The following is a 26,704-nucleotide window of genomic DNA, read 5'->3' as shown; positions in this document are numbered from 1 at the left end:
TACTCTTGAAGTTTTTTGTTTCTGTCCTGGGAATTGAACCTAGGGCCTTGCATATATGCAAGGCAATTGCTTTACTACTGAGAAATAACTATTCTCAGCTTTTTTTTTTTTGTCCCCCCCACCCCCAAAGAAAGCTCAGAAGTAATACTTATAAAAACATTTTAAACTTCTTCTAACCCAGTGTTTCCCAAACTCATCTGACTCCCAGTTCCTTTCCTCCCTCCATTTTTCTGTTCTGTTCTGCTTTGATTTTGGTTTTTTGAGACAAGATTTCTCTGTGTAGCCCTGGCTGTCCTGAAACTCAATCTGAGAGACCCACCTGCCTCTGCTTCATAAGTGTTAGGATTAAAGGTGTGTACCACTATTGCCTGGCTTCTAGTTCCTTTTTTTGTTAACACTTTTTAGCACAGTATTTGGGGAAAATCTACTGTACTGAGTTGATTGATATAAATATTTAAAAAAACATGCCAATTACATTTCCTAAATTCTTGTTGCTAAGGTTTCTCTGCTTTTGGGTGTATCTAGTTAACATGAAATCTTTTCGTAGATACTAAGACATGGACTTTTTTCTGCTTCCCCTGAATTAGTCCTTGTTTAGCCTCATTGATTTATGTATCAGTCCGTTTGCTGAACATGAGAGCAACCTAGCTGATGGAGAGAATTGCTGTTGTGATATATCACATGTTGGCTTTGGTACTGCAGTTTTATTCTATAACTCATCCTCCTATGTTTCTTTTTGTTATAAATTCATTAAAAGCTTTTTATTAGCATATTTTAATCAGACATAATCTGTTTCATTATGATATTCTATACATGTAAATGAAATATTTAGGTTATATTCACCCATTATCTTCTTTTGCCCCTTCCCCTTCCTCTTTCAAAATAGCTGTTTCTGCCTTTACCACCTTCATGTCCTCCTCCTCCTCCTCCTCCTCCTTCTTCTTCTCCTTCTCCTCCTCCTCCTCCTTCTCTCTCTCTCTCTCTCTCTCTCTCTCTCTCTCTCTCTCTGTCTCTCTCTCTCTCTCTCTCTCTCTCTCTCTCTCTATCTATCTATCTATCTCTATCTCTCTAATGAGTTTAATAGGTGGTGCTTACAGATAAATTTTATAAAACCCCTGCTACTTGGGCTGAAATGCCAGGGCTATGAAGACCTAGGTGCTAACTGTGTGATGGCATCACAAGTGAGTGGATTAGGCTCTATGCACTAGGGTGTCTGTGGCTGCTAGAAAGGGGGAATGTTTTGATTTATTTTTGGCCTTTTGGATCAACAAAGGATTTGAGGGAGGAGGCAAGAGTCAAGTAGGAGATGAGGCTTTAAGGGCAGGGGCACAGCTGACAGCAATAATCTGAGGACTAAGTGAAGTGGCTCTGAGATCAGAGAAAGTTGAAGAAAAAGACAAGAGATTTGAGGATGAAGGTTTGATGGGGAGTGGTTCTAAGGGAAGAGGGGTTTGAGCAAAAATTGGAATGTCTGGAGATGAAGACATAGAAGAGATGAGCCTGGATAAGAGGAAAAACTTAGATGACACAGAAGGGAAAGGAACCTCTCTCATTCTGGTGTTTGAGGAAAGTCTTTCTGGGCTGAGAATTAAGAATTCCAGCAGAGGGGTGTGGAATTAAAAGCAATTAAAAGGAGTGGTTAAAAGCACTCACTGCTTGTCTTAGGGTTTCTTTTGTGATAAAACACCTTAACCAAAGCAACTTGGAGAGGAAGGGTTTTATTCCAGCTGACAATTTGTAGTTCATCATACAGGGAAATCAGGGCAGGAACCTCAGGCAGGAAACTGGAGGCAGGGACTGATTCAAAAGCCATGAAGAGAAAAAAAATTCATTTGGTTATGTTAGCAAGGAGGTAAAGAATATCACAGATGTTCATAAAAATGGGGTCGTAAGCAGTAAGATATTTGGAAATTGCATGTAACCTGCCTATGTATAAGAGACCTGTGGTAGTAGCTTAGAGGATGCGGCCACAAAAGAAGAGGCCAAATGATTCATGGCAGATAGATGCTCTTTGTCTGTGTTAGCAGTTTTTGTGTATAATCAGTCACTGAAAACAAATATTGACTAAACTATACTAAATTCCTTAAATTTAATATATATTTCCAGATGATAGTCATATTACTTTGTATTATCATCTTGATAATATTGTTGTTGTTGTTCAACATAGTATATCCCTAAAGCAATAATAATTGTTGTAATAGTTTTATTGATATATAGTGATATATCAATAGAACTATATTATATAACTATATAATATATACTTATTATAATGCACAATATATTATATAATAAAATATTGATTTGTATATAATAAAATATAAATATATAGTAAACTATTTTATATAACTATATAATAAAACTATTATATATAATATATATTAAATTAAATATTGTATACATCTGCCAAAACTCACTGAGTCTTGGCAGATGTATATATATAGTTACTGTAAGCACTACTCTTAAAACCATTATACAATGTGTTTTTGTCTGCTCACATCAGACAAAAGTCAGTTTAAGTTTAAGTTTAAGTCAGTTTAGCAAACTAACACATTTGTTGACCCCATCAGTGATGTGGTATTTTTAAGAACAGAAAAACCAGAGCTGTCAGTCTTTACATTGGAAGACATTTTTTTTTCTATAAAAGGTACATGGTCTGTACAGTTGGCTGTATATAGGAGGTTTGTTTCTCAAAACCTTCAGTAGGAAAAAGAGTGAGAAGCAGTATTATGCATTAGATACAAAGAGATTGCTGTGACTTTATCAAAAGGTATTGGAGATGGAAAGACAAACAACTGTATGAAAGCTGCCCTGGAGAGCCTCCTGTGTGTGTCAGAGCATCTGTACAAAGGGAGAATCAGAGAGACACTCTCGAGTGTCAGCGGCCTTGAATTTCTTGCCTGTAACTTGAGAAGAGTATGTAACATGTTCTAAATTGTGCATCAGGGACTTTCAAGTCTCAGGAAGTGTGGTTGGAAGACAGTTGGAGACAGAGGATTTAAGACTAAGCACTACTTTTTAAAAGTCAGTAGACTAGATATGATGTCAGCAAACTGAGACTTAGATGTAACATCTTCTCTCCTCTTACTATTTCTGTACATTGGGGAGTTGACTTTTCATTGTCTAAGAATTAAAAGTTTTTCTAAGGTAGTACTATATAGTGTCATTAAACCATTAGATGTATTTACTTTTCTAGGAATTATTACTTTTGTGAATGAAATACAAATTTAGATATGATATGAGACCTACCAAGCTTCATATTTTTAAACAATTATTTTATTTGTTTTAACCAGTTACCCATGGGTGTATTGTTTCCACAATAAAACTTTTTCTACCAGATGGTATGGAAGCCCGACTCCGTTCAGAGTGAGTATAATTTAGTGCTGTGAAGTTTTGAATTAATTATCTTGGTTGGTAATATTCAGAGTGATGACATGCTATTAATACTACAAGATTACTTTAATATATTAAAAAATTAATATAGTACCTTTTGACATATACTTCAATTTTAATTATTTTTTCATTATTTGAAAATCTAGTAAATAATAATGTATCAGAGGTAAAGGTGGTTTTGTTTCCAAGTTTAATTTTACAATGTATATTTGAATAGATAATTAGTTGCTTTTTGCGATATTAAGGATATGTTAGTTACTGTGTTCCTTTTTAATATAGAGCATTTTACATTGTGATTGCCTGTGCAGTTAAAGTAGGTGTTATTATGTACCAGAACTTGAAGATGTCAATATAGTTAGTAATCTTTTTAATGAGAATTAAAAAATAACTCGCCCCAGAGTTGTATTTTATGTTTTATGAAGCAATATCAAGTCCTACCATGAAATCTAGAGTTTAAAATGTAAACGTAAGTATATCCTGTACTTTTTACAGATTATCACTGTGAGGTATGGAGAGGACTGGGAAGTATTTAAATATTAATGCTTATTTCTTTTAATTTTAGAAAGACCTTTACTATGCTAGATACTTGTTCCTTCCTGTTATTATAGTTTATATTTTACTAGTGGTTTGTATGATTTTGATTGTGCCAAAATGTCTAGAGTTTAAGGGAAAGCTGACTAGTGAGCAGGGGAGAGAGGTAAAGCAGAGTCTGTTCCCTTCCTTCATTGCTATAATAGCCTCTCCTGACAGCCATCTTAAGACCTACTATAGTTTTTTCTTTTCTTTCTGTAATTTTATGGCCAGATGATGCAAGGCAGAGATTCTAAAATTTATTTTAATTAGAGTTTATTAAGTTGCAGTAAAGTTCAAGAACTTTAACATAGCAAACCCTAATTTATGGGTCAAGGAGTAAGCTTTCAGTCATGGAATAATTAATCAGTCCACCAATGATACACAACTTTTTAAAGACTAGTGTTTATAGTTGATATGAAATTTAGTTGATATGAGATTATTTTTGATAGAGCTAAAAGCTTTGAGCAGTCATGTATGTCTTTTTTGTTGTTAGGTTCCATCTAATAAAATAAATCTAATAAAATGTGGATCTTATCTTTGTGTTTTTGACTGTGTATGTGCGTGCACGTGTGTGAGTATACCTGGGTGCCATAGCTTGTGTGGCGGTCAGAGGACAGCCTTGCTGTTGCTGCTTGCCTTTCAGCTTCTTTAAAGCATGGATTTTTCAATGTCCTTTAATAGTTAATTCTTTTTTACTGTTTCTCATTTGGTGACTATATGTGTGATGTTTATATGCATGTGTATTGCCTGCCTGTGGGGGTTAGGGCAGCCTCAGGTGTTGGTCCTCAGGAGCTGTGTGCCTTGTGTCTTGAGACAGGACCTCATTGGAATAGGGCTAGTGAGCCTCATGGGTCTACCTGTCTTCACCTTCTGAGTGCTGAGGTTACAAGCATGCTGTAGCACCTGGCCTTTTACAAGGGTTCTGCGGATGCTTGAGCAATGGGGGCTTTCCCTACTAAAGAGTCTCCCTAGCTCCTGTTTAAAGGGCTACTAATGGTTGAATACATGCCAAGTCTGTTATGTAAACAGTATATAGTGTTTCTGAAGATCTTCAGTAGGTAGTTCTGATTGTTTCTTAGTTTTTGTTATATTTTATAATTTTCTAACAACAAGAAATAGAAATTGCTTATAGCTTTATAAACCTAAGCAAACACTAACAGTTTTTGCTAACATTTCCTTGTTATATTCTTTGTATACACAAGAAGTTTTTCAACAATTCAAACACAGCACACCCATATCCTGTACAGTTTCTATAAAAAACCAAGAATATTTATGAAATATGTTATGTGACTTTTTTAGCCTTTTGGGTTTGTTTGTTTGTTTTTGTTTGTTTGTTTAGCCAGATTTTTATGAGCAAAGAGAATTCCTTCTCATGTCACTAAGAAAACCAGATTTTAAAAGATCTATTTGTTTCATTTAGGGTTTTTGTGTTAATGTCCCTCTATATATACATAGTGACAGAAAAAAGGAATATATACAAAAAATGATTACCTCTGGGTACTAGGATTGAATAATTCTAGTTTAGTTTTGTATACTTCCTACATATTCTGTATTTAACATATATTACCTGTGTAGTCAAGAAAAATTAACTTCTGTTGAAGACATCCATTTGAATTCTATAGAGTGAAGAATACCTGTAGTCACTTACAACTTTTTGAAAACCTTCACTAGACAGTAAGTTCCTTAGATCCTTGTGATAGATTGGCTCTGTGGATGCAGGGGTGAACTGATCATAATTCCTGAGACACAGACATGTTTTCAAATAAATACAGTAGAAGTTTTATGCATGTTCAGTGAAGTCTCTGTAAGATATCCTGGTGTGCAGAAAATGGGTGATGGTGCTTAACCCTCCACTGTATATGTCGTGCCAGGTCATACCATGTCAGTTTCTCAGCATTCACATGTGCTTTACCAGTTGAACCTGGGAACTTTCTTAATCGGCCTTTAAGCTGGTTGTCACTACCTTGCTTTCTGAGATGCAGAGTGTAGGAGGTGCAGGTGACATCCTTGTTCTACATCCCTCTACCTGCCTTCAAGACACACACAGTATCTTACAGGGCTTTATAACATAGGGTCCCTGGCTTCCTTTCTCATGAGAGTGGAAGGTAGCAGTTGGTTGGCTACTGTTGCATTGCTTAAGCCTCTTGTTTACATTAGCACATTTATTAACTGTGGAGGCCACTTCATGGGTATGGAAGGTGAGCCTGTCTTGATTAGTTACCTCCCCTTTAGCTGGTAAGCAGAGCCAGTGTGGTCTAGAATATCTTAAGATAATTGCCAATTTTCTAATTACATGAGAGCATATGCATGAATTTTGTGACAAGATACTCTGGTGCTCTGATGCCATTTCCTCTGTTTTCAGGAAATGAGATAAAAATTCTAAACTTTACTTTGCAGTGTCATCCATGCTCCATTACCGAGTCCTGTAGACAAAGTAAGTCTTGACGGTTGCTTTCCAAACGCTGGGGATGATTTCAGTGACATTTATATTTAATATGTCTTTCCTAAAAAACTTACTTCTGCTTTTGTAATGAAGTAAATATTAAATATGAGTGTGTAGTTAATATAACCTTCACTGTCTGGAGAATTTGGAGTGGCTGTTTCTTCAAAGCTTTTGTAGCCCAAGTATTACTGACTGAGTATACTAAATGTACCTGGTTGTGTGCCTAGCCAGAGGTAAGTGGGATTAACTGTTACCTTCTACTGAAGTACAGTTTTTACTAGGAATTTCCTAGTTTTTTACTAAGGAATTTCCCAAAGCTTTCTATCCAAGAGGCTCACTCAGTATTTACCCATACAGAAAAGCAGCTCTGAAATAAGAACTACAGGAAGAAGATTCAATACCTTTGTGCTATAAGTTTGTGATTTGACTTACAAAGTTTCACGAGTAGTACTTGCTTCATTGTCTTGCTTATAAAGCTGCTGTGAGCAGTGTAACACCATTGTACATTCTGGACATATAGCAGAAATATTTTGAGTTCTAATGTACACAGTAATTGAGAAGTAAGAGACTAGGTCAATTAAAATTTGTTATCTGTATATTTAGGAAAGTAGATGATGTTTCATGAAATTGGTTTGTTTTTATTCTTTAGGTGCATTTTATTTTTTGTGCATGCTCACTGTACAAGTGGAGATGAGAACAACTTGCAGGAGTTGGTTCTCTCCTTTTACCATGTAGATATTGGGGATTGTCCTAGTTAAGGTACTATTGCTGTGACACACATCATGACCAAAAGCAACGTGGGGAGGGAAGGGATTATTTGGCTTACATTTCCACCTCATTGTTCATCATGAAAGGGAGTCAGGACAGGAGCTCAAAGAGGGTAGGAACCTAGAGTAGGAGCTGATGCAGAGGGATGCTGCTTACTGGCATGGCATGCTACCCATGGCTTGTTTGGTTTGCTTTCTTATACGACCCAGGACCACTAGCCCAGGGATGGCACCAACTATAATTGACTGAGTCCTTCCCCTTCAATCACTAATTAAGAATACGCCCTACAGGAAGCATTTTCTTAATTGAGGTTCCTTCCTCTCAGATGACTTAACCTGTTCAAGTTGGCATAAAACTGTCTAGCACAGGTATCAAGCTGAAGTTATCAGACTTGATAGCAGGCAGCTTTACCTGCTGAGCCATCTTGTTGGCTGTTAATGGCCTTTTTAATATACTGTTTTCTGTGATTGGTAATATTGTGTTTTATTTCTAGGTTGCTGCTAACACTCCAAGTATGTACTCTCAGGAACTCTTCCAACTTTCTCAGTATCTACAGGTAAAAGGAAATCTTAAATTCTTAGCCTTTAAGAGTAACTTAAATTTTATTTTGCCAGTTTACAAATACAGAATAAAAAATATTAGCTGGAAACATGTACACAGGAAATATCTTTTTAAGGAAGAATGAAGGTTTAAAAATAGATCTTGTGAAGAAAAAGGAGTCAGGATTGCTGAGTCTAGAGAAGATAAGCTTATGTGCAAGAGAACTTTTTTTTTCTTCCAGTATGAGGGGATTCAGAAGTGATTTTTGAGTAAAATTAAACTTGTTCAGGTTTTGACTGTGGGATAGGAGTACATAACTGTGTAGTCTGTATTCTGTGCCTTCCTCCGTTGGAGCCCCTCACCTCTGGTGGTTCAGTTGGACTGTTATGTAGAGAATGTAGATATCTCCTTCTTGTTTTTCCATGTGGAGTAACTAAGGAACAGGGAAATTCAAGAATTTACACAGCATCCATCACACATGCAGTGTGATTTACCCTAGTCTGCGTTTACAGTAGCTTGACACTTAGACCCCAGAACTGTGTTTCAGGATCCAGAGCACAGAGCAGCCACTTGGAAAGCACCCCGCCTCCCCAGCACTTAATTCTTTATTCAAAGAGACACAAGCAGCTCTAAAAGCAGAGAAGTGGTTTTTTTTTTTTTTTTTTTTTTTTTTTTTTTTTTTTTTTTTTTTTTTTTTTTCCTTCATATTAAGTGTGGATGGTTTAGAGAAAACTTGGTTTGGAAGTTTCGGGATTGGAGTTTTGATCTTGATCTTGGTTTTTCTGCTCAGTGCCGTGACCTTCAGTGAATAATTTTATTTGTGTAGGCTTTTAGTTGTCTTCTCTTTAAAACCATGGAGTCAACACCAGTGACCCTCTGTCCTTTTGTTAGTTGGGCAGTTGACATGTGTATCTATGTAAAAGTACAGAAATAACTACCATAGTAATTAGATCTTATTTTCCACCAAGCACCATGGAGTGCTGCATAGAAAGTGATCTTACACATTTGCTCATCAGGTGAGTAGATAAGAGCAAAGGCTCCTCCAGTCAGAATGGGTCAGGTCTCGCTGGATTCGATCCATCCCTGGCTTTAACAGCTCATCTATTAAGAGGGTTTGTTTGTTTGTTTGTTTTTGTTTTTTTTAAGCCACCACTTAACCTTTGGACTTAATTCTCCTCATGTAGGCAGCAGTAGCACAGCTCTCCACATCATAAAGGACATATGATTAAAGCATTTACAGTAGTGCCTACAACATAAGACACATGATGCGAAGATCACTGAGCATTTCTTATTAAATGGGAAGATGTGTTAGTTTTTGTGGGTTTCTCTTGAGAGGCAGGAGAAAATGTTGAGATGTATTTACACTTCGTTTTTCACACAGAAAATGCATAGATTAAATGATCAGTCACATTCTGCGTGCTGTGCTTCATCCCGATGAGACTCTCATGCTTAACTTCTCATCCTTTCTCAACTTTGCAGTCAGTTCTTTGAATATCCACTTACCTATGCTAACACTGAGAGGAATTGTCCCATCTCTTCTTTTTCTTCTTGTATAATCGTTACCGAATTGATGAGATTCTAATGTAAATTGTGAACCCTTTCAGAAAAAAGCTGAAATAGATCTTTTTATACTTAGATTTAAAAGACCATTTACAGAAGTACTATGCTTGTTGAAGTTTGGTTCAGAATTAACAACTAATGGAATGGAATTTTTGAAAAGATGTAATGACACCATCTAGTGAAGGTAGATTCTAAAACTGTGGTTGGCTGGCAGCTTTGTTCATAAGTCAAACATTTTGAATCTGCTACTTCTTGAATATTAGGAATGTTTCAGGAGCTTAAAGTAAAATACAGTAAATAGCCGTTTTGATGTGGATTCTCAGGTGACAGTGTTTTTATTAGATTACTCAGTCTACATTAAAACAAAGGATGTCTAAGTATATATTAGGCCAGGTTTTCCCTAGTCATTGTTTATCAAGGATGTGGAGAGCAATAAATTAGTGTTTTACACTTAAGTGCTCTATTTAAAGCAAAGGTGGCTCCAAGATAGACTGTTAGTGAGTGTCCTTTGGGTACTGGCAGGAGCTGCAGAGGATGAAGGTGCGCCAACGCCACATTGAGTGATGTGGGCTCTTTACCTTCACAGCCTGTGAGGGGGTGCTCCTAACAGCTATCAACTGTGAACCACTGAGTACTCTTGCTCCTCCATGTCCTCCACCATAGTCAGATTCCTTTGACCTCTTAACACATCAAGCTTATATTTAGTGGGCTCTCATTTTTTGAATATTAACTATTGCTCTGTGAGACAATCAGGGAGTCAGAGCACTTGAAAATGCCATAAGCCATGAGCAGTTCTCTTTTAAATACATGTGGGTATATTTAAATAATATTTTAAAAAGGAAAACTGAAAGCTATTGCTGTTTTCGATGCCGTATTAGAGAGCTGTTGTGTTTTTGATTGTTGACCAGATTGTTTTGCCTTAGTTTGAAATATATTTGTTCTGAGATATATAAATATTTCACAAACACATCTATGCATTTATTAAATACAGGCAGAAACATTTGTTAATTTTTCTCATCTGTATTTCGAGAAAGAAAACAAATAAGTTGTTTTCCGTGCAGGGAAAAGTTAACATCTAGACAACCTATTACATCTGTATGTGCAGTCCAGTAGATGGGCTAAAATATTGAGACACATCCAGGATGCAATATGAGAATATATTCAAACCAGACTGAGTGTTATTCTTCAGAGGAACCATGCTGCTGAGTTGACTAGAATTTATTTTGTGATTTATGTTAGGAGGCCTTACATCGGGAACAGATGTTGGAACAGAAGTTAGCCACACTTCAGCGGCTACTAGCCATCACCCAGGAGGCTTCAGATACTAGTTGGCAGGTACTCCATTTACTTAATTAATATTAAAGAAGCATTTAAACTGTTTAATAGGGTGGTTTTCTTTTTTGTTTTTTGTTTTGTATGTGTTAAATGAATTAAAACTAAGATTTTTCTGGCAAACAAAAGTAAAGTTATTCCTTAACTAAAGAATAAAAGTTGAAACAGCATTTTATAGAAATTTCTCTTGATTTTCCCAATTTTCTTCATTTTGTTGGCAATAAAATTTGTTCTACATGATATTTTTTTGTAGTTGTTGTGACTCTGGGTTTTTATTTATATCTAATTTTTTTCAACAGGCTTTAATAGATGAAGATAGACTCTTATCACGGTTAGAAGTTATGGGAAACCAGTTGCAGGCATGCTCCAAAGTAGGTATTTAATCTCAGGTACACAAGGAAGAATTCATGGTGTTTCTGTAGTTTCAGGTCTCTGTTATTACAGTTGATATTCACTGACAGGTGATTTGCCTTCTGGAATTTGACTTGGTATATACTGTTATTGAAACATTTTTCTTGTTCTTTGGCATAAAATAGTAGATAATTGGTCTGGTTAGATGTTATGATACTTGTTTTCCTTGTTCCCACTTCATGGATGGTGTTGATCTTCAGTCAAAGACCATATAATAGCAGATGGTTTTCCTTTTAAGATGTTACCATTCATTGATGATTCTTCACTAGGCCCATTATTTCATTAAAGATATTTAATGTAGAAATGTAATTCTATCATTTCTTTATTTACTTCTTCAGAGAGATTTCTTCCTGAACTATTTTATTACTCTGAAGTATAGTTTCTACAGAAAAAAAAAAGGATAAGCAAGTCTCCCCCAATTATTTACTAGATTAAAACGGAATAAATGGATTATTTTTTAATCCAACAGCAAATGACAGTGAAGTGCTTTCTCCCTTGTTTAGATTGAAGTACATTTGGTGTGTTTCAGTCTATACTAGTAGTTATCTTTGTTGATGATCGAATTATTGCGAGTTTTCTGTGAGTAAATGCTTTGAGGTTGGCTCTCTCTCACCTGCTTTGATGGCTCCTGTCGCCTGCTAGCCCAGAGGCTCTGTGATAATCTTGCAGTTTTTGTTCTAGACCTAGAATTTCCTTTTTCCTTATGAAGCTCTTACTGCTTTTGTCTTAGCTGTTATTCCAAAATGTTTGGGGCCTTTGATAGCAATGTTTTTTGCTTACAAATAAAACTGTGATGGCTTTCATAGAATACATTAATTTAATCTTAATATTTGAGAAACTATTTGCCTTTAACTCATTCCTATTGAAATTAGTATAATTTCTGAAAGCATAATTTACTGATACAACTTTGAAATACATATGTAGTTAATAATAGGCCAACATTTGTATTTGTGGGTACCTTAACTTATAATTTTGAGTATTATAATGTGTTTCTTTCAAATGATAAACAATTTTCACAGAAAAGTGACTTAGGTGTAATGTGAGTGTCTTTTATTCTAGAATCAAACAGAAGATAGTTTACGGAAGGAGCTGATCGCACTGCAGGAGGACAAACACAACTATGAAACCACAGCCAAAGAGTCCCTGAGGCGGGTTCTTCAGGAGAAAATCGAAGTGGTTAGAAAACTTTCAGAAGTTGAGGTATTTCACCTTTATTGCTATTGTTTTTAAAGATTTGTTTTACTTTTAAAATTATGTGTCTGTGTGTAGTATGTGTGGCTATTGTGTGCGAGTGGAAGTGTCTACAGAAGGCCAAGGCCTTGGGTCCACTGGACCTGGAATTGTAGGCAGTTTTGAGCCATCTGATGTGAATGCTGGGAACTGAACTACCTTTGCCTGGTCTAGAATTTGCCACATAGACCAGATTGGCCCCTGAACTATTTTGTTTCCCAAGTAGTGGGTTTAAAGACATGCTGATAACATGTCTGGTGGGAATTGATCTTTTGTCATAAAAGGTTGCCGACTTTTAGTGGAAGATGGTCACATAAGGCCGAAACCTTTACTACTTTATCCTCTAGAGCAGTGACTCTCAACCTTCCTAGTGCTGAGACCCTTTAACACAGTTCCTCATGTTCTGGTGACCCCAACCATGAGATTATTTTTGTTGTTACTCCATAACTGTAATTTTGCTACTGTTCATCATAATGTGAATGTCTGTATTTTTGGATGGTCTTAGGCATCCTAGGAGAGGGTCTTCTTCCCTTAGAAGTTAAGAACCACTGCTCTAGAGTGGCACTGGATCTCAGGCTTTAGAAGTTTAATATCTTCTAGGTCCTATGCAGAATCAAAATGTGATTCTTGGGACTGAGGATTTAGCTCAGTGGGCATGTGCTTAGCATGTGTGAGGATGTGGATTGTTGTATTATGGTCTCATTCTATAACACGTGCTTTATGTTCATTGATATTTGATTAATCTGACATATACACGAAGTTCCAAGCATCTTTCTGTTTTCACATTAGATGAATTTTTACATGGTTTTATTCTTACTTTAAAGATTGTTGACTTAGAGGTGACTGTGATGGAGTGGATAGAAAGTACTTATACTCATTGCACTTGGGAGTGCAATATAGGAGATCAGGCTAGCCTGTACTCCATAGTGAACTTGAAGCCAATTTAGTAACATAGTATTGTTTCAAAAGCAAGTAGAAGCCAGGCAGTGATGGCACACGCCTTTAATCCCAGCACTTGGGAGGCAGAGGCAGGCGGATTTCTGAGTTTGAGACCAGCCTGGTCTACAGAGTGAGTTCCAGGACAGCCAGAGCTACACAGAGAAACCCTGTCTCCAATCTCCCCCCCCCCCCCCAAAAAAAAAAGGGCAAATAGAAAAGGAGTTGGTGGTTTTAAAATAATTCAAGGCTAAAAGTCATACTTGTTGATCTCTTTAAAGTAATAATAATAGGTAACTTTCTCTGCCCATTTCCCAACATTAAAAAAGTAGCTGTTGGGCTGGAGAGATGGCTCAGTGGTTAAGAGCACTGACTGCTCTTCCAGAGGTCCTGAGTTCAATTCTCAGTAACTACATGGTAACTCACAACCATCTGTAATGAGGTCTGATGCCCTCTTCTGGTGTGTCTGAAGAGAGCAATGGTGTATTTATATACATAAAATAAATAAATAAATAAATAATAAAAAAAAAAAAGTAACTCTTAGTTGTGTTTTAGTATATATGTTCCTAAAATTATTTTTGGTCTTTTAACTCAGCTTTATATAAATTTAGCCCAAATGTTCATGTACACTTGTACAGAGCTATACTTTTTACAAATTGAATTTACAATAATTTTAAATAAGTACCCATTTACTCTAAGTGAATTACCTGTGAACTTGACTTGCAGCGAAGTCTGAGTAATACTGAAGATGAATGTACTCACCTGAAAGAGATGAATGAACGGACTCAGGAAGAATTAAGAGAATTAGCCAATAAATATAATGGAGCAGTTAATGAAATTAAAGATTTATCTGATAAATTAAAGGTATGTATATTAGTTACTTTATATTGCTGTGATAGAACACCAAGAGCAAAGTACCTTATAGAAGGAAGAGGTGACTTGGGCTTAGGGCTCCAGAGGAGTAGGAATCTCTCAACATCATAGCGAGGATGTGTGGCAGCAAGCAGGTATGGCAGCTGGAACTGGAAGCTGAGAGCTCACTGGGAATGGGTGAAGCTTTGAAGCATCAAAGCCTATCCCCTGTGACATAATTCCTCCTGCAAAGTAACACCTCTAACAGCATTACCAACTGAGGACTAAGTATTCAAACCTGTGACCCGTGAGGGAAATTCTTAGTCCAGCCATCAGAGCTTATATTTAACTATCTGAAAGCATGTTAAGCTAGTAGTCACTAACATACAAATAGCTTAAAAGTTTATGAATCACTCAGTAGCTGTTGATGTAAAATTGGGTAAAATTAAAAAGTTGAAACTGTTAGATCTATTTAGTCTACCCCCTATTACTGATGGAAATTGAAAAACCTTTAGAGTAGACATACTTCTGGCTGGGAATGTAGTCAGCACTTTATAACAGCAGATGTAGTGTTTGCTTCAGCATTTTCTAATATACACTTGGAAGTAGATGAAAATCAATATGATATGAATTGGTGAGATAGTTCAGTGTGGGTACTGCCATGTAAACCAGTTATAGAACCTATGATGGAAGGAAGGAAAGTCCCCAAAGTTGGCTTTTGACCTCCACATGAGGGCTATGGTACCCATGCACTAGAACTTGGCCATGTGTAGCACTCGTGTGCACACACTCACATGCATACATACATATGCAGACACACAGACATGCAGGCACACATACAACAACAATAGATAAATTATAAAAAGAATCAAAAACCATAGTGAGATGTCTCATAGGATAATACAAACCTGATATCCTGAGTTCACTCTCAGAAGCCCATGGTGGAAGGAATTAACACCACAGATGTGCTCTGATCTCCACATACACCTACCCATGCATCATATACGTACATATTATAATAATAAAGTTAAAAGAATTAGCAAAATCTAATATCATCAGATGCTTTTCAAACCTCATTTTTAGGTGATCTCAGAGTGATGGACCAGCTGTCTAGTGCTGCAGTAAACTCAGAGGGCGCTTGGGATAACCTGCTTGAGTTGGTTGGCCTCAGCCTTCAGCTATGCCACTGATTCTGTTTCAGCTGCGTTTCCTCTGGAACATTTTTAATAAGGGCATCAGACCATAAGATAATATCTAGTTGGTCCTTTAAAGTCTTGTGACTGACTTATTGAAAATCCATCTCAGTATTACTCATATCTGTTGGTGGGTTGTGGGAGGGAAGGAAGAGATTGTGGGGGACTGGAGAGAAAATAGAATGTATGTGCCATAAAAGCAGAAAGGGTTGTGTGGGAAGAGAGACAGAAACAGCCAGAGAGGCAGCAGCCATCTGGTGGGTGGTGCAATAAGGATGAAGTAAAGTCATGTATAGACACGTGTGTATGAAGAATGCCATAGTAAAACAGTACCATGTGATATTAACTTAAAAATTAATTAAACAAAAGAAAAATGAGAAGGCAGAGTATAGCCCACAGAAGTTCTCAGAGAGGTGTTGTTGAGAGAAATGTTTTGGAAAGGGTTTGTACTATCATCTTTTTAGTTAATAATTTTAAATTAGTATTGTATTTTAGAACTATCAAACAAGTTGTAGTAATAATAGTAAACTTGGGAATATATTTTCCACATAACAGACATGGAGGATTTAAGTTAGACTCTATCGCTTGTTTATCTCCTGTGTTTCCTTGTTTGCTTCTAAGTTTTCCTTCTCAATGCTGTGAAGTCAAGAGCTCAGTGCAGATCACTGACTTTCCACAAGTCTCTGTCTTTGTTTTCTGTAGAAAATCAGCTTTATAAATATGCTCTGTAATTCTGAATATATTTCTCAGAAGTGTAAGTGAGTGAAGTCAGTCCTGACTTTAGGCTAGTTAAAGCAAGGTGAGGTTTTATGAATTGACTGAAGATTCCTATGCAACAGGTAGCAGAGGGAAAACAAGAGGAAATCCAACAGAAGGGACAAGCCGAGAAGAAAGAATTACAGACTAAAATTGATGAAATGGAAGAAAAGGAACAAGAGCTCCAGGCAAAGATAGAAGCTTTGCAAGCTGATAATGACTTCACCAATGAAAGGCTAACAGCTCTACAAGGTAAGCTGGCTGAGACAGAAATTGGTTTTATTGAATTTTTGTTCTCTTTGTCTGTGAAATACCTTTTTCTTGGACTATTTTTTACAGTACGGTTAGAACATCTGCAGGAGAAAACTCTTAAAGAATGCAGCAGCTTAGGTAGGTGTCACCTTATTTTAAAAAGTTTCCATGAGCTGTTGACCTTGTTCTCAGTCCACATTGTTCACTTTTCACGCTGTTTACTTCTTTCATTTGATTTTTTACTTTCCAAGTATCAAAGGATATGTATTTAGAAATCACCTTTTACAATACCCATGATCGCCACCAGTGGGCGCCATTGTTCAGACTTTGAGACAGATTTTTGACTCTGAGATCTTAAGTAGCAGGATTTAGCCCTCCCCACCCCCCATACATCCCACCCCCAGGTTCTTTGGAAGGTCTCTAAGCCTGAGTAAGTAGAGAATGGCAATTTGAACTCTTCTTGTAAGTACAGTATCTATACAAAAGTCAGTGTGAGTAGAAATATAAAATGTTGTAGTTACCCTTGAAGCCAGTTTTAAAGTTAACACTTCTTTTGATCAGGCAATGATATCCTGTCTTAATCCTAGGGATACAAGTTGATGACTTCTTACCTAAAATAAATGGGAGCACAGAAAAAGGTAGCGTAAAAAAACTTAAGTATTTTTTCATGACATCCTTCTATCATTTAAGTAGAACAGAGAGCTAAATGCTTGATGATTTTTAGTACTTGAGTAACACACATCTACAACTGGTCACATACCATTGAAATTCGTCATTTAAAATCCAGCTTGTCTTTGTAGTCTAAGATACAGAAGTGATCTATACTTAGATATCCCTTGCTATGTGGAAATTGCAATGGCTCAGGTGAGAAAATGCTGCACCTTGTTAGCTGTGGCTTGTTCTGTGGCTCTTACCTTCCGAGGAGCTCGCACTGCTGTTCCGTTACACTCAGCTTCCAGGTCTCCATTTGCGGTTTATGAACTTACTTAACGTCCCATCAAATACTTTCTTTATCTAAAAATAAATGCTTTTTAGTTTTTGATTCTTTGACCCTTTTTTTTCTGGGTAGCAGGAGCTTTCAATCAACCAAAACCCAGCCAGTGTATTATTTTTTGTTGTTTTTCACTGTCCTTCCTCTTCCCACCTCCCCCCTTTCCCCTCCTTCTCTTTTATGCAGAGTCTCACTGTGCCACCATGGCTGCTTAGAACTATCTATTTAAATCATGCTGGCCATGAGCTCACACAGATCTGCTTGCCTCTGTCCCTAAAGTACTGGGATCAAAGACATGAGCCACCCTTCCAGCACACGGATGCCTTTTAATTACTGGCTTTTATAGTCCTATAGTCCTCTAGTCGTAAGGGCCTTGTTCACTTTGGCCACTTGCCCCTTTTCTCTAAGAGTCACAGAGAACCAAGTCCAGCTTTATGCTTAATCTTAAACTGGATATATGGAGTACTAAAGAATTAAAATTATTTTTAGTCAATACTGATGTGCTTATCAGCTAATTTTAATATACAGAATTTAGAAGAAGGTATTAAGGTTAGAACTAGAACTTCTAAACTGTATTCCACATATCAGGGTATATCCTTATCATGGAAAGAGGTCAGAGTTAAGAAGTAGTTTCTTTTGATTTGCTTGAAATAAAAAATAGATGAGCTAGAGATGTAGTTTCATGTATTTTCCAAGTTTATGTTTTGGATTCTAATCCAGCATTACAAAAAGGAAAAAAAAAGTTCTTATAGTAACTGCCAAATGGCTCAGATAATTATGTACAGTCAAGATCTAATATTGCATATATTGTGCATTTTAGGATTCTTGAGAAAAAAGCATCAATTGCTATTTGACTTGTCTGTATAGTTTATATAATGCCTTAAGTTTTTCAGATTTGAGTTTTTGAGTTTTAATTTGAGAATTTTTAAAGGTGTAGTTTATTTTACCAAAACTTTTAGTTGCTATATATTCAAAGGATTTAGCAAATTTCTGTTATATGAGTTAATCTTTGTCTTCTAAGTACTCTTTTTTCTTAAATTTTGTTTTCCATTATTATTTTGCTTGCTTCTTTTCCTTTCTGATTGTATACTTTTTAATTAAATTCATATTTTTTGAATATGTGTCAAGTGTTACATTAATTAATACAAGCTATGGACTTTTATTTTTTTCAGTTAAGAATTTTTATATACATAAAAAGCCATCTTTTTACTAGAGTTGTCAGATTACTGTGTAAAATTTTTGCCCCAAAGTTTAGATTAATAGTCTGCTTTCCTAGAATAGTTGTAGACTCCTTAATTTAATATTAAATGAATAAAATTTTTATATTGTTATGGAGCACTCCTTGCCATAATTATTACTTCATTGCTGAAGCATCTGAGTCTCTGTTGACAATGTGTTAAGTACCATGAGAATGACTAGCGGAGATTTTGACAGTAAGGTCTTACATTTACACAAACATCTCATTATGCCACATTCTATTGCAGAGTGGACTTTGTAGTAAGATAATTAACCTTTTAAAACATCACCAAAGTTCACAGCCACAATTTTCATGTATTTTAAAGTTAATATTATCCTTTCAGTAGTAGAGAAAGATACTAAGTATAGATGCAAGAGAAAAATCAACAGTGTTTAGAGATATTGGAGTTCATATTTCTTCCAATGAACTCTTTTGAAATGACTCAAGTTTTCTAAAAGCACAGATTTTTATACTGTAAGATTTTATCTTTTTAAATAAGCATTATTTGAATATATATTGGAGTGTAGAACAGTACTATCTAAAGGCCATATATGAGAAATTTAAAAATTTCTAGTAACTACAGTTAAAGTTTAAAAAGAAGCAAGTAAAATACATTTTAGTAGTAAATTTTATTTAACTGGCAATTTTTAAAATGTTATTTTAAAATGTGACCAATATTTAAAGGTTAATAATGATCCATTTTATATTAATTTTTCTCTAGTAGGTGTTTGAAATCATGTATTTATTTTATTCTGCCACATAGTTTGGTTAGAATGAACTCTGTTTAAATGGCTTATTGGCATATGCAATTAATAGCTACAATAGCATAAGTACAACATGGTATAAAGTAAACCGGAACCCATAGGAGACTCATTTGTATAAAGTCTGCATTCTAAATAGAATGGTTCTTTATGTTTCCATATTTGTTTGTTTGTTTCTATTTCTTTTACTTTAACCAAGATCACAGAGACTTGTTTTCCTTCCTGTAAGCATCAGATTCCTTTTGGATTACCAGTGATAGTAATATATTCTGTAGTTGTGTCAACTTAATTCCTAAGGGCCCGAATTCAAGTAATACACTATTAAGTGTCATGTTTGAAATGCGTTTATATAGACTACAAGAATGTTGTCTTAAGTGTGTAAAAGGTGCTTTTGTAGACATGGCACATATGTATTTGCCTTTATACTTAAATAGACTTTAAGCTAGTCTACTAAATATTTTAGGGTCAGATTCAGATATTAAAAATAGAGTACATTGAGTACTGGAGAGATGGCTCAGTGGTTCAGAGCACTTTCTGCTCTGCAAGAGGACCCAGGTTTGATTCCTAGAACCCACATGGCAGCTCACAACCACCAGTAACTCTAGCTCCAGGGATCCAAAATCCTTTTCTGACCTTTGTGGGTTCCTGCATGCAAAACTAGAATAAATGATCTTTAGCTTGTGAGTAATAGTGGGTGTCATGGTTACTGTTCTGTTGCTGTGAAGAGACACCATGACCAAAGCAATTTACAGAAGAAAGCGTTTAATTGGGGGCTTACAGTATCGGAGGGTGAGTCTCTATCATCATGGCAGGAAGCATGGCACAGGTAGGCAGACATGGTGCTGGAGAAGGAGCAGAGAGCTCACATCTGATCTGTAAGTTGCAGGCCAAGAAAGAGTGAGACAGGGCCTGGCTTGGGTTTTTAAATCCCAAAGTCAACCTCCCGTGACATACCTCCTGCAACAAGGCCATGCCTCCTAATTTTCCCAAACAGTTCTACTAACTCAGGACCAACCATTCAAATATATAAGCCTGTGAAGGCCATTCTCATTCAGACCACCACAGTGGGGTTCCCTGTTTTTAATAAGAATTTCCAGAAATTGATTAATATTGGTTTGAAATTTGGATTTATATCTGTCATAAAGTCTTTTAGTTACATTCAAGTTTGGTTTGAAATGAATTTTAACAAATTTTGATAAGCATACATAAAGGTTTATGACATTTTTGTACATGTGTGCTCTTCCTTATCATCCCCTCTCCACTGACTTCTCCTCGCCCCAACAGTTCCTTTTGCTTTCTGTCCAGTAAGTGGATTTAAGATGGATTACATGTAAGAGATGTATTTGTCTGTTTCCTCCCATTATCCTTGCTTGTTCTCCCTCCTTTTAGGGCACTTCCTTTCCATCCATCATCAATCCTACTTCTCCCATCGCATATGTGATAGATACATGTAAATCTAGATTTTATATATGAAAGAAACTTGTGAAAGAAAGAGTCTGGCTTCTCTTGTTTAACAACATTTGATCATCAGTTCTATCCATTTGCTTGCAGATGATCAATAAAACTCTGTTCTCCCATATATATATATATGTATATATATATTACATTTTCCTCATCTGTCCAAACAGATTTTCACACTTAAAATGATATTGCATAGTTTGAGTTTTGAAAGTGTTTAGTTTAGAGTTTATGCAAAATGACTTTTTAATTTGACACTTTTTAATCTACTGAGGGTTTCTGCTTTTCTAGAGTTAGCTCCAGTTGACAAATTCTATTTGTCTAAACTACTGCTTTAATTCAAAATTTCTGTTCCAGTTAATTCTTAATTTTTTTATTTGAGGCTGTATTGTACAGCTTATTGATATTTCTAAAACAAAAGTTGTACTAATTTTCTCCCCATTTTTATCTTATAAGTATAACATAGGCCCTTTAGGTATTGTATAACTAGGATAAAAGAAAATAACACTTGAAAGGCTAAGAAGGCAGTTAACAGGAAAGGTGTCAAATAGGCACTGTCACAACAGAGAGGTGAGGTGGCGCTGGAGAAGAGCAGGGTGGATAGTGAACGTGGTGCTGGGCCAGTGGACGCCTTCCAGGGTGGAGCGCCTCCAGACCTTCCAATAATCACCATGCTGGGGCCCAGCCTTTTGTACTAAAGCTTCTGGAACCTCTTGTGTAGTTTTGAAAGACAAATACGTTACTGAGGAATGTTATCTGGATTCAGAAGTTAACCCTTGACTTTTCAGTTGAGTTAAGACTATTGTAAGAAAAGGACTGAAACTCTTTAACTACTATGTTAATTTTTAATTTTCTCTTTTTAAACTCTACTTTTTACAAAGTGTGGAGCATGAAATTTGAGTGAGTTAATGTAATGTAGTAGTTATGTATGATATAGATTAAGGAAATCATTTGTAAAAATGAATGTATAAAAATATCTATCTCATCAATTTCTTAAAATTTTTACAGAAATTGTCTGTAACTTCCTCCCAGCTTTTTAAACAAGGCTTATATCATAATCCAAGTTTCCTTGAAGCTCACTGTGTATGCAGCCCATGTTGGTCTAAAATTCATGGCAGCCTCCTGCCTCATCCTCCTAAGTGTTGGGAATTTAGGCTTATGCTACCATGCCTGGCTGATTTTATACATCCTAAAGTTTTTATGTCTTAATTAAGATCAATATCTTGGAAGAGAGACTGTTAGTATACACACCTGAAATTAATTCAGTAATAAAACCACAAAAATCACTTTAGAGTATTTGCAAGCCAGTTATAGAGAAAGGTACATATGAAAAGTTGGAAAAGCTTTTTAAAGGAATATATTTGTTTTTGTTTATTTTTTGAGCTTTTTGGATAAAAACTGCACCTTTAAAAGCTAGTGGTTCAGAGTAAACTAGTGACTATATAAATTACAATGTTCAGTATTTAACTTGAAAATGTGTTAAAATATACTCTATTTGTTTTTTTCAGTTACCTATGTTAAAATAATTAAAAAAAATTTTTTTAACCTTTGCTGTTGTTTATTTCAAGACAGCAACAAACTATATCCTTAAAGGTCTTTCTTTCTTTATTAGAGCACTTGCTTTCAAAGAGTGGCGGGGACTGCACTTTTATCCATCAATTCCTAGAATGCCAGAGTGAGTACAGAGTATTTTCACATTGACTTTCACTGAAATTAGGGCTGAAGTGGAGGCTGTGAGGAGCTCAGTGTTGTGCTGGGGTAGCAGGAGGAGGAGGCTGTGAGGAGCTCAGTGTGCTGGGGTAGCAGGAGGAGGAGGCCAGAGGAGCTCAGTGTGCTGGGGTAGCAGGAGGAGGAGGCCAGAGGAGCTCAGTGTGCTGGGGTAGCAGGAGGAGGAGGCCAGAGGAGCTCAGTGTGCTGGGGTAGCAGGAGGAGGAGGCTGGAGGAGCTCAGTGTGCTGGGGTAGCAGGAGGAGGCTGTGAGGAGCTCAGTGTGCTGGGGTAGCAGGAGGAGGAGGCTGGAGGAGCTCAGTGTGCTGGGGTAGCAGGAGGAGGAGGCTGGAGGAGCTCAGTGTGCTGGGCAGACCTGCTTGTTTCCAATGTTCTCTCTGCATTTGCCTACACGTATGGAGACATTTCATTTCAGTGGCCCCTCCACATACACACACAGAAACACAGGAGAACATTTCAGACTTGCTAATTAAAAGTCATCCATCAGGGAATAAAACAGACTGCTGGGTTGTGAAATACCTAAACTTTTTCATTTTAAAAATATTTATTTAGTTAGTTTTATATGTGTATTTTGTCTGCTTGTTTTGCTTGTCTGTATGTCTTTTCACCATGTCTGTGCTCTGTCTTCGGAGGCCAGAGGGAGCCTCAGATCTCTCTGAAAGTCTAGTTTCAGAGAGCCACCATGTGGATGCTGAAAATGAAACCCAGGCTCTTGCAAGGGCAGCTGGTGCTCCTAACTGCTGAGCTGCCTCTCCCGCTCGCCCATACCTAAACTTTCTGTGTGTAGAGTACCTGTGTGTACCTAAAAGTGCCTGTGTGGACACTTGATGAAGAAAGACTGACAGTGGCTTCTTTAGTCAAGTTCTAGTTCTAGATTGGATTGTGAGAGTTTTAAATACATTTCTCAGATTAAATGAAGTTATTAAAAGCACATAGTCTTTTGGGGCACTCAGCTCTAAGATGGCCCTCAGCACGGTGCAAGGTTTTTATTTTAGGGAAGGGGTAGCAATAAGTTGTCTTATACTCTGGTATTGCCTAATATTGGCAACTTCCAAAAGAGTGTCTTTAGGAATATTAAAGGTAGGCTGGCTTTTGGTGATTTAGATTCCTTCTGAGTTCTAAGCAAAATGTTGTAAATCCTTTTTATTTGAAGTTCATAGAGCAGCTGAAGTCTCTTAACAGAAAGTTACAGCATTTTTTAATGTTGTTAGTAACCGGTAAAGTCACCATGTATAGTAGAGTGCTTGTTTATATGCGTTTTGTTTCCTGTCATGCAGATACTCTCAAGCATTTTTCCTTTTTTCCCCTCCTGAAAAGAATGTTTTTTATCCATATCTCAGGTGTATATATGTTTGCCTCATACTTAACCCCAGGACCATTTGTGGCTAACAGGGCCACACCTGGATTTAGAGCACACAGTTGCAGTGGGTCACAGTTAGAACTCCCAAGACTTATTTAGAAAAATATGTTTTTAGATGGTTTTAGAAGAGCAGTTTCCCCCCTCAGTTTTACATACCGTAATAAAATTTAAAGCTATTTTAAGGTTTTTTTTTTAAATAAATGTGAAAAATTTCCAAACTCTTAATACTTGTGGACCATCTGATAACTGCATCTCAATTATGGAAATTGGCACACTGATTTCTGTGAGGGAAGATAATTTATATCCACTGAAATTAGCAAGAGGACATAATTTTCAAATAACGTTCTAGAATAAATATTGATACTTTTATTATATATAATGCTACTTTTATTTTATTTTATATGTATTTTAGCTTTTAGAATTTGTACTTTAAGCTCAACAAATGAGATCATCAAAAGAACATTTTGCTGAATTGTAATTTTCAAAAGTCCTTGTTAGTAACAAATAAAGGTTACAGACCTTATTCTTATCTCTTGCCTATTCTATTAACAGGAAACAAAACCCCTTTAAAATGTCTGCTTTATATTATACATTTAATTTAAAGTAATATAAAGTGAAATTGTAGTTTGATATTTAAGTGAAGAAAATCTGCTTATTATCATACTTGTGTGGCAAAGTGAGCCAGGTAAGCATTAAGAGACCAGAAGTCACAACAGAGACTCAGTTAACTGATCTGCTCAGGAAACCACTGAACCTGCGGACATAGGAGGAGAGTCAGAAGGTAAACTCCCATTCTTGTATACAAAAGGCAGAACAAAGAACAGGAAACAAAGCAAAACAAAACAAAAGGGCTTCTATACATCTGATCTTCTGAGTTTTTAGTGCAAATAGCGAGTTTAACTCTGTTTGAGTGGCTCAGAGAAGGTATCATAAGAATCTGGTTTCTGAATTTTAGGTAGCAACATTTGCTTTTGATGACTCCAGATGGTATCACGAATTTTCCAAATTAAGTTGGTTCCTTAAATAAGGGTTTCTGGAAAGAGGGTTACCTCTGGCCTTGTTTGTTGTTAGAAGGGTCATTTTATGACAAACTGCCATTGTAGACATTATGTTTAAAGAGTTTTATCACAAGGAAGGAAACCAGCAAACACCTTGCTCAGGTAAACTTAGGAGTAGTTTGGGATTATGTATTGACAGCCGTACATAATCTGTTTTGCTGGGTTTTGTTGTTATTTTTGTTTTGTTTTTAATGGCTAGGCATCTTAAATTGATTGGTCTTGATTACAAAGTATATATTTAGTGTACAGTAGTGCTTCAAATTCTTTTTCCAGTCTTTTAAAAAGCAATGTCATCTACCTCATTTATTATTTATTAGGCTTATGTAGCATAAAGTCAGTGTTTTAAAAGCTAAAAAGCTCATGGTTTACTTCCATTGATTCTTTATTTTTAGTATATTGGTAGATATTCCATCTTACCTGTATGAACCCATAAAAATGTAGATTTTCTATTTTATAGAAAATAATTGAGCTGGAATACATTTTAATGTTTTCCTTGTATGGAAAGTCAGACTATATTATTAAAAAAGTTCTTTTAGAGAAAAGTGCTTAATTCTAGGAAAAGAAGGTGAGTTTTATCCAGGCTTAAGTATAACCTGTTACATAATTCCCAATCTATAAATATTCTATATAAAATTACTTTACATAAAGTCTAGAATTAGCAGGTAACTTCATTAAAACTCATTAAAAACTTATTAGCAAAAAATTATCTTCAGGATACCAGGGTTTAAGAAGGACTTCCATCTTCTCTGTAAAGTTCAGTTACTTGAACTACTTGAGATTTACTTCATAAACTTAAGAGATTATTTGAAATTCTTATGTTTTGCTAAAGATGCTTTCTGAGCTAACAAACTGCTCCTGTTTTGTTTGGGTCCATGAACTCTCATTTGATGAACTTAAAAAGTACAAGAATGAAACACTAAGGACACAGAGACCTAAGACCCAACCTTGAGTGCAGGGAGGACAGGTCTTTGGACAACAGCCTGCATCTGGGCTGTTGGGCTGCTATACGTCCTCACAAGGGGAGAGATTTTGCTGCTGATGCCAAAGAAACACTCCTCTCAGGTCTGCTTTGTAGAGACAGATTATCCGTTTCCCAGGAGTCAGCTCACTCTCGATGGCATAACCAAGTGTCCCGAAGTGAAATTAATACCTCTGTGTTTTTAATCCATGTTTACTTTTTTCAGTATCTCTAGTTTTTTTTTTTTTAATCTTACTGGTTTGCAAAATATTTTTTCTGTTGCCCTATTCTCATTTTGAAATGATAGTCACTGTTTCTGCAGGCTTCTTACAGCACCTTCTTCCTGCTAGGGCTTGCTCACTCTGACTGAAACTGAACCCTTAGTTAGAGGAATCCAATGACTAGGTGTTGCTGGGTGACTCAGTGTTTGTGCTGTGTCACTCTGTGAGGTCAGCCTCAGAACAGTCTCAGGGTTATCTGGGTGCCAACTCTACTTCAAACACATTTTTTTTTAAACTTCGGTTTTTAAATTTTTTTTTATTTCTCTAAACCTCAAGTAATTATGGTTCTGTACTGAAAGTAGTTTATATCCCCATCATGGGAAAACTTTCTCTCTGAGTTAGATGTTGCTAATGTTTGATCTCTTTGTTCTTAGTTTGTCTGCTCTAGATAAGTTGAAGGCTGTTGGCAGCTCTTTTAGCACTTGAATGGCAGGAAGAGGACAATGGTAAATTCATGCCAACGATGTCTTTTCTGTTCTTGAAATTGGTCTGTTTTCATCGTGTCTGAATTCTGAACACCTCTTTCCTCCTTATTATTCTTCCTTCCTCTCGAGTTTAAAAAAACAAAAAAACCACACAGGTCCCAGAATGTCTTCTATAGCAATAATTGCTTTCGCTGATTTTACTTCAGCAGAAA

The 26,704-nt window shown here is 36.2% G+C and overlaps 1 protein-coding gene across 26 annotated transcripts in view; it reads left to right on the top strand.

Annotated features, from left to right (window-relative positions):
• Slmap (sarcolemma associated protein) overlaps nucleotides 1–26,704 on the top strand; it is a 119,989-nt gene that overhangs the window by 54,180 nt on the left and 39,105 nt on the right. For 4 of the 26 annotated variants that reach the window (XM_034498516.2, XM_034498502.2, XM_034498515.2 and 1 more), the window contains exons 3-13: nucleotides 3,291–3,363; nucleotides 6,361–6,397; nucleotides 7,668–7,730; nucleotides 10,514–10,609; nucleotides 10,906–10,977; nucleotides 12,077–12,217; nucleotides 13,910–14,047; nucleotides 16,068–16,236; nucleotides 16,324–16,374; nucleotides 16,824–16,874; nucleotides 22,296–22,358. In XM_034498516.2, the coding sequence (XP_034354407.1) occupies nucleotides 3,291–3,363; nucleotides 6,361–6,397; nucleotides 7,668–7,730; nucleotides 10,514–10,609; nucleotides 10,906–10,977; nucleotides 12,077–12,217; nucleotides 13,910–14,047; nucleotides 16,068–16,236; nucleotides 16,324–16,374; nucleotides 16,824–16,874; nucleotides 22,296–22,358 (954 nt within the window). The remainder of the gene's footprint in view (nucleotides 1–3,290; nucleotides 3,364–6,360; nucleotides 6,398–7,667; nucleotides 7,731–10,513; nucleotides 10,610–10,905; nucleotides 10,978–12,076; nucleotides 12,218–13,909; nucleotides 14,048–16,067; nucleotides 16,237–16,323; nucleotides 16,375–16,823; nucleotides 16,875–22,295; nucleotides 22,359–26,704) is intronic. The other 22 variants (XM_034498524.2, XM_034498510.2, XM_034498522.2 and 19 more) reach the window with 7 other exon arrangements.

Source organism: Arvicanthis niloticus, chromosome 3 (assembly GCF_011762505.2).
Source record: "Arvicanthis niloticus isolate mArvNil1 chromosome 3, mArvNil1.pat.X, whole genome shotgun sequence".
NCBI classification, from domain to species: domain Eukaryota; kingdom Metazoa; phylum Chordata; class Mammalia; order Rodentia; family Muridae; genus Arvicanthis; species Arvicanthis niloticus.
Note: the sequence above shows the minus strand (reverse complement) of the source record. Positions and strands in the feature narration are given on the sequence as shown.